The sequence below is a fragment of the Oncorhynchus kisutch genome, linkage group LG20 (genome assembly GCF_002021735.2).
Source record: "Oncorhynchus kisutch isolate 150728-3 linkage group LG20, Okis_V2, whole genome shotgun sequence".
NCBI classification, from domain to species: domain Eukaryota; kingdom Metazoa; phylum Chordata; class Actinopteri; order Salmoniformes; family Salmonidae; genus Oncorhynchus; species Oncorhynchus kisutch.
Window position 1 is genome coordinate 49,455,348 of NC_034193.2, and position 8,133 is coordinate 49,463,480.

The 8,133-nt window shown below is 42.7% G+C and overlaps 1 protein-coding gene across 1 annotated transcript in view; it reads left to right on the forward strand.

The window, feature by feature from the left end:
* The first annotated feature begins 2,589 nt into the window (after nt 1-2,589).
* LOC116355514 (xylosyltransferase 1-like) overlaps nt 2,590-8,133 on the forward strand; it is a 122,326-nt gene continuing 116,782 nt past the window's right edge. The window contains exon 1 of the mRNA XM_031799824.1: nt 2,590-3,076. Within this exon, the coding sequence (XP_031655684.1) occupies nt 2,789-3,076 (288 nt within the window). The 5' untranslated portion in view covers nt 2,590-2,788. The remainder of the gene's footprint in view (nt 3,077-8,133) is intronic.

The following is an 8,133-nucleotide window of genomic DNA, read 5'->3' on the forward strand; positions in this document are numbered from 1 at the left end:
CATTTGCCTTTCCTCACATGCTCATCCATATCACGTTCTCTCTCTCTCTCTGTTTGTGTCTCTCTCTCTCTGTTTGTGTCTCTCTCTCTCTGTTTGTGTCTCTCTCTCTCTCTCTGTTTGTCTCTCTCTCTGTTTGTGTCTCTCTCTCTGTTTGTGTCTCTCTCTCTCTGTTTGTGTGTCTCTCTCTCTCTCTGTTTGTGTGTCTCTCTCTCTCTCTGTTTGTGTGTCTCTCTCTCTGTTTGTCTCTCTCTCTCTCTGTTTGTCTCTCTCTCTCTCTCTGTTTGTCTCTCTCTCTCTCTCTCTGTTTGTCTCTCTCTCTGTTTGGTTTGTCTCTCTCTCTCTCTCTCTCTGTTTGTCTCTCTCTGTTTGTCTCTCTCTCTCTCTCTCTCTCTCTCTGTTTGTCTCTCTCTCCCTTCTTTCTTTCCCACTGTCTCTCACCTTGACAACATTTTTTAAATGTAGAAGACGTTCAAATGTCTCAGGAACGTGTGTGAGCACAAAGCTATTTTGAATTTCAATGTGCCGTTTATCAATTAGTATGGTGTGTGTGCGCGTGTGTGTGTGATCTGGGGGTCCTTATCGCTTTTGGACAGTAACATAGATTTTTGTTTGCCCAAGGTAATAGCACCTTGTTAATCAAATGTGTGCTGCAATGTAAATGCTAAATAAATGCTAAGGAAACTGTCATGGAATGTACAATATGAACATACTGTATATTAAATATAATATAGAGTTGTCTTGTCAATGGATGAATAGAACGAGTCTTGGCCCAACTGGTCCTCTTTTGTCCATGTCCCCACTTGAGTTCTTGCATCCGGTTGATATTACTGCATGTCTTGTTGGGTGAATGGACAAACGTTTCACCCATACTGCCAGGTAAAATTGAATGGCGTGTGGTTTGGTGCTAGACTACCTTCTGTTGCTAGGATACAGCTCGAATTAACATGATACAGCTCGAATTAACACTGTTTGTGCCTAATGTCAGACATCTGTCTGTTTTCGATTGGCAGCTAGGCTGCTAGGATCTACAAATGCAAGGCATGCTGACAATGTGTGGCATGTCATCATTAACCAGTCTGGAGAAAACACAACAAGGTCAGAGACTAATAACTATGTGTTTTTGTTTTAGCCAAGGCTGTTGTTTTGAGCTTTGCATAATGTGCTTTGTTCTAGCCTTTCTGCCTCTCAAATGTATTCCTTCAGGTGAAACACACACACGCACACACACACACACACAGTGGTCTGTGTACTTACTGTCCGCCGAAAAAGAATAACTCGCCCTACCTAATGCTACCATCTCCGCATTTCCGCCTGTAGTCACACTCTGTAATCCAACTCTCATTGAAAAGGTTGGGATATGCAAAACCTGCCTTCAAAATATCAGAGAAACAATTTTCCTGTTTTGCACCAATTATGCAATTTTCGTCTTACCAAACCCACCCATCAATTTGTGTCCGCTAGGCCTGGTGTACTGTAGGTAGACACACACTCTGTGTGAATGCTATCTTATTTATTCACCGTCAGTGGTTCACTGCCCTTAAGCAAAGAGCAGAACAGCCTCGGCGTGGATTGTCTAGTTGATAGTGTAGACGTTTGTTGACTTATTAAAGGGTAGCAGTGTGGACTTATATGGAAGGAAGGGAGAACACATACACACAACACACACTCACACACACACACACACACACACACTCACAACACACACACACACACAACACACACACACTCACAACACACACATACATGTGTGTGTGTGTTCTCCCTTCCTTATAAGTCCCAGTAGCTGTACTAGCTCAGCCTTGGCAGACAGTTAGATAGCGAAGGTATGCTTGCCAGAAAATTAAGCACAATGCACAGGGGCACACAGAGTAAATAAGGATGGAAATCCTCTACATCCATTACAAGAAGTTGCTGTGGTATGAAGTTTGGGCTTGATACTATTGTAAGACCTAGTTCCATTGGAGTCCTCCGTTCATACACAGCTGTAGGCATAGACTTAGGCCATTTCTTAAGAATCAAAATTCATGCTGAAGTGAACTTGGGGTTAACCCCCCACGGAGACTCGAACACAGGTCCAGCGACTGTCAAGCCAACAGCTTAACTGTTAAATCAAGAGGTCCGAACTTCTTGATGAGGTCATGTTGGATTCGCTACAATATACTGTACATGAATAACTCTCCTTTTATAGCTCTTATGATCATTTGGTACATTGGTTATGTTTGAAATGCACATGAAGTGGCATCAATAACTGAATGCATAAGGGGATGGTGAGGGTTGGCCCTAGTGGAGCCTACAGTACATGGGATGGATGTGAGCTTGTATTCTATTTGTAAGAAGCTGTAGCGATACACATTTTCTGTAAGCACTGTCCATGGTACTGATATTGTTCAACCGTACATTGTGTTCACCCACATCAACGTTTCCTAAAATATGTTTTGTTTGTTGGTTTGTTTAATCATTAAATGTCGTGGATAGGTATCACGTACATGTGGGAGGTGATAACCCACGTGCTTCGTGCTGATGTATTTTATACAAGAATTCCAGACGGAGGACTCTCATTTACCGTCGCTGTGATTCAGAACATTCGGTGAACATCCGCGCGTAACGTCTTTCAACCACACGATGGCTCTGTGCTGCCTCCTCTCCTCGATGCTCCTCCTAGCCATCGTGAGCTAGATCAACAAAAAAAAAAACTCCCGTGGTCTCCCCGCTCCTGTTGTCTGTCGCGCAACGCAGAGGCAGGCTAGCCGACCTTCTCCTCTCGAGTCCTAGCAGTCAAAGAGTGAAGATGGTTGGCGGCTCGTGCGCTCGCAGGTTGGCCCGCCGCTCGCGTTCCGCCTTGATAGCGGCTCTCACCGTGCTGCTGGTCCAGACGCTGATAGTGTGGAACTTCAGTAGCCTCGATTCCGGGGAAGAACGGGAAAACGGCGGCGGTGGCGCGTCGAACATGAGGGAGAAGAGAGACCGGGTCGGCGGCGGTGGCTACAAAGGCAGCAGCGAGTATATGAAGCGCGAGGTTCAGCTACAGCACCATCCTCCACAAGGGAAAGGAACGGTTCGTCACATACAGCAGCCGGTAAGACTGTGGCGCTACTGCTGTTACACGTAGCTATTATATCCATTTTACCTACGGCCCATTTTAGTGTCTGGTAAAGACATAGCCGAAGACTGCATGGGCTACAACCGCTGCTTGAATGATATTTCCTATCTACCTATCTATGCCTGGCGCTTTGGTAGACTGGATGGGCACAGACGCTCAAATGAATTAACCGAACCACCTCTGGCGGCTGTATTCATTTTCAAATCGAGATCCTTTTAAATTGAGATGTGCTACTCTGACATGTTACATCGACGTCGCTAGCGTCCCAGCCTCCCGCTCAAAGAGTGACAGATGTACGATGTTGTAGGGATGTTTCCAAATCCAAAACATTATGAAGATGAACAGAATGACAACTGAACGAACCCACATTGGGTCTCCTTCAAATCCATTCGTTGTGTAGCCTACTGTAAATCTCATTTAAAAAATCCACTGGGTGTGAATTTGAACCCAAAACTGTATAATCCAAGCAATATTTAATCACAACAAATCCTCTAAAGTCATTTCAGATGCGTAAATCGATGCCCCGGGCTACTTACTTTAGGCTACTGCTTGTTATAGGTCAGAAATGATTATTTGCCCTTACAGATGACAATTTCAGCGACACACACGACTGTGTAATGGCCATTTGAAACGCATAATTTGCTAATTGTGTATCAATGCAAAACCGCTTAATGGACTAGTTCATGTGAAAATACCACAGGGAAATGACTGCGTGGTGATCGGAGTAGCCACATATAGTTTATGCAAACGCTACATTAGAGGGAAACATGTACTTGCGAACTCTTGGCTCTAACCAATAAATTGTGCAAATAACCTACACTTTTGGATCATTGGCGGTTTATGAACGCCATACTACATTAGTTCAGCACCGAATTGAGACCAAATCAAGTTGAAACATTGTTACCACACTACCTATACAGCCGTGGTTTAAATCCACACGCTCCGGGATCCCAGATGATCACTGGTCTGTTAGTTGAAATAGTCGTAATATTAGCAAACACTGGAAGGGCAAATGGATAAATCATGCTTAATTAAATTACAGTAGCCTACAGGTTGACATCTGTTCGGGTGCTAATCAGTCAATGTTTGACTGATTTTGTCAAGAGATATGCAGTCTCCAAATCATTTAATTCCATGGCACTAATATGGATATTATATTATTACCACAATATTATAAGCATGACATCTGGACTGTATTTTTTTGTTGTTGAAAAATATGGTGTTTTGTAACCTATTTGCTGTCACAATATTTGGAAAACCTGGCATCACATTGTATGGGATGTATAATCCCGTCACTATGGATACAGTAGCTTTGATATGGCTGTTATGGGAGATATACTGTAGACTACAGTATTGTAGGTTCCTCAGTCCTCATATAGCATCCCTCTACACTCTCATCTATCTCCTACGGGTGATGGGAGCTGTGACTCAGTCTATCCATCAACTGTGTGTGTGTGTGTGTGTCTGTGTGTGTGTGTGTGTGTCTGTGTGTGTGTGTCTGTGTGTGTGTGTTTGCCCTCAGGCTACACAACAACAACATAATGTATGGTAAGTCATTCCAAGGACAGAAACGTGATGAAGATGTCAAGACAGACCTGCTAGGAGTGTGTGTGTGTGTGCAGTGTACATATAGGGCTCTACCTGTTCAGAAGACAAGCCCCTTCCAAATCAAATCAAATCCAATTTTATTTGTCACATACACATGGTTAGCAGATGTTAATGCGAGTGTAGCGAAATGCTCGTGCTTCTAGTTCCGACAATGCAGTAATAACCAATGAGTAATCTAACAATTCCAAAACTACTACCTTATACACACAAGTGTAAAGGGATAAAGAATATGTACATAAAGATATATGAATGAGTGATGGTACAGAGCGGCATAGGCAAGATGCAGTAGATGGTATCGAGTACAGTATATACATATGAGATGAGTAATGTAGGGTATGTAAACAAAGTGGCATAGTTTAAAGTGGCTAGTGATACATGTATTACATAAAGATGCAGTAGATGATATAGAGTACAGTATATACGTAGACATATGAGATGAATAATGTAGGGTATGTAAACATTATATTAAGTAGCATTGTTTAAAGTGGCTAGTGATATATTTTACATCAAAGAGCCATTTTGGGTGGTGGTATAATTTCCCCCAAAATTACTGTATATATGTATTTTTGGTCATTGTTGTTCGGAACCCACTGCTCCCAAGGTGCCGTGGTGTCAGTTTCACCCTGTACGGAGCTCTCACGCCCGGTTGCGCCCCGCACGGCGATTGCACGCTCCCAGTATCCAAACATGCTTGGCTTGAGATATGCGGTCACCTGTCGAGTGTCTGTAGCTAGCTACCTAGTTTAAATATCAACACTACTGCCACAGCAGGGGTGGCAGGTAGCCTAGTGGTTAGAGTGTTGGGCCAGTAACCGAAAGGTTGTTGGATTGAATCCCTGAGCTGACAAGGTAAAAATCTGTTGTTCTGCCCCTGAACAAGGCAGTTAAACCACCGTTCCTAGGCTGTCATTGAAAATAAGAATATGTTTTTAACTGACTTGCCTAGTTAAATAAAGGTTAAATAAAAAATAAAAATAAAGTATTTTATTTACACTTGATTTAGCTTACATCATCATCAATATTCAGTCTGGTCGGCTGATACACAGCAGAGAGAGACAGAAAGACATAGAGGTCAATTACAATCAGTAAAAGAAATGAAGCTAGCTAACAAGCAGATTTACATCAATCATCAACATCAGTGATCAGCTGATAGCCCGCCCTCTTTTCCCGATGTCAATCATCTCTGTCTTTAGGATTCACTTTAACTAGCTTGCTTAGAATTTGTAAAGATGATGAGTGGGTGTGTTGTTGCAGGAATAAACAGGCCTATGCTCCAAAACTGTTCAAATGGTTCCCTACAGAGGAATTTGGTACTTTTTGAGAGGTCTGTGCACAGCCCTGGGTGTGTGTGTGTGTTCGCTATGCTATAACAGCATCAGTCTGAGAGACACACTAACAGACCAGGAAGGGGTTTTATCACGGTTCCTGTCCAGTAGCGTGGCTGAATTATCTAAATAGTTCTTGAGTTCTGACACACAGAATCAATTGTGACTGGGCGACGGGAAGATGTGTGTCAAAACATATTCACGCCAAGACAATTGTGGCTGTGATCCCAAGATGCACCATATTCCCTATATAGGTCACTACTTTTGTCCAGGGCACATACAGTTGACGTCGGAAATTTACATGCGCTTAGGTTGAGGTCATTAAAACTCATTTTTCAACCACTCCACAAATTTCTTGCTAACAAACTATAGTTTTGGCAAGTCGATTAGGACATTTACTTTGTACATGACACAAGTATTTTTTCCAACAATTGTTTACAGACAGATTATTTCACTTATAATTCACTGTATCACAATTCCAGTGGGTCAGAAGTTGACACTAAGTTGACTGTGCCTTTAAACAGCTTGGAAAATTCCAGAAAATTATGTCATGGCTTTAGAAGCTTCTGATAGGCAAATTGACATCATTTGAGTCAATTGGAGGTGTACCTGTGGATGTATTTCAAGGCCTACTTTCAAACTCAGTGCCTCAGTGCTTGACATCATGGGAAAATCAAAAGAAATCAGCCAAGTACGTTGGTACGTTGGTGCGGAAAGTACAAATCAATCCCACAACAACAGCAAAGGCCCTTGTGAAGATGCTGGAGGAAACAGGTACAAAAGTTTCCGCTCAGCAAGGAAGAAGCCACTGCTCCAAAACTGCCAAAAAGATCGTACTTTTTGGAGAAATGTCCTCTGGTCTGATGAAACAAAATTAGAACTGTTTGGCCATAATGACCATTGTTATGTTTGGAGGAAAAAGGGGGAGGCATGCAAGCCGAAGGACACCATCCCAACTGTCAAGCATGGGGGTGGCAGCATCATGGGGGTGTTTTCCTGCAGGAGGGACTGGTGCACTTCACAAAATAGATGGCATCATGAGGGTGGAAAATTATGTGGATATATTGAAGCAACATCTCAAGACATCAGTCATCAAGTTAAAGCTTGGTCACAAAGCCCTGACCTCAATCCTATAGAACATTTGTGGGCAGGACTGAAAAAGTGTGTGTGAGCAAGGAGGCCTACAAACCTGACTCAGTTACACCAGCTCTGTCAGGAGGAATGGGCCAAAATTCACCCAACTTATTGTGGGAAGTTTGTGGAAGGCTACCCGAAACGTTTGACCCAAGTTAAACAATTTAAAGGCAATGCTACCAAATACTAATTGAATGTATGTAAACTTCAGACCCACTGGGAATGTGATGAAAGAAATAAAAGCTGAAATAAATAATTCTCTACTATTATTCTGACATTTCACATTCTTAAAATAAAGTGGTGATCCTACCTGACGTAAAACAGGGAATTTTTACTAGGAATCAAATGTCAGGAATTGTGAAAAACTGAGTTTAAATGTATTTGGCTATGGTTCATGTAAACTTCTGACTTCAACTGTATGTCCTGTGGTGCACTATATAGGGAATAGGGTGCCATTTGGGACACATGCAGGTATTCCTCAAGAAGCGTTTACCATTATAACTGGCACATCAGATCCTGTGACCTTTTCAATGTAATGTGGAGAGCATGGTACTTATGCTTCATCGACGATGCCTTGCGGTTGCCAGATAATGTGCGCTACAATGCCTTCCGGTTGCCAGGTAAAATGCCGGATTGGCCTGTTTGCCAGCTTGCCTTTCACTTTTGCTGGTTGTTCTCTGGTGTGTGTGTGATGGTTCGTCAGAGTCTATGTCTGTTGCGCCTCGGGTAACATACATAAACTAACTGATACTGCTGCACCATAATGCTGCTGTATCATCACCCAGAGTGGCAGGTGTTGTTATCAGTAGGTGTTTCCAGGTCATACTAATTGAAAGGAAAGATGATGCCTAGGCTATTGTACATGCATCAGGAGAAACTGGTGTACGTTTGATACTATAGGATTTATTCATTGATGTGCAATGTGGCCATTTCCCTTTAGTGCGTACCTGCATGTGTCTGCGTGTT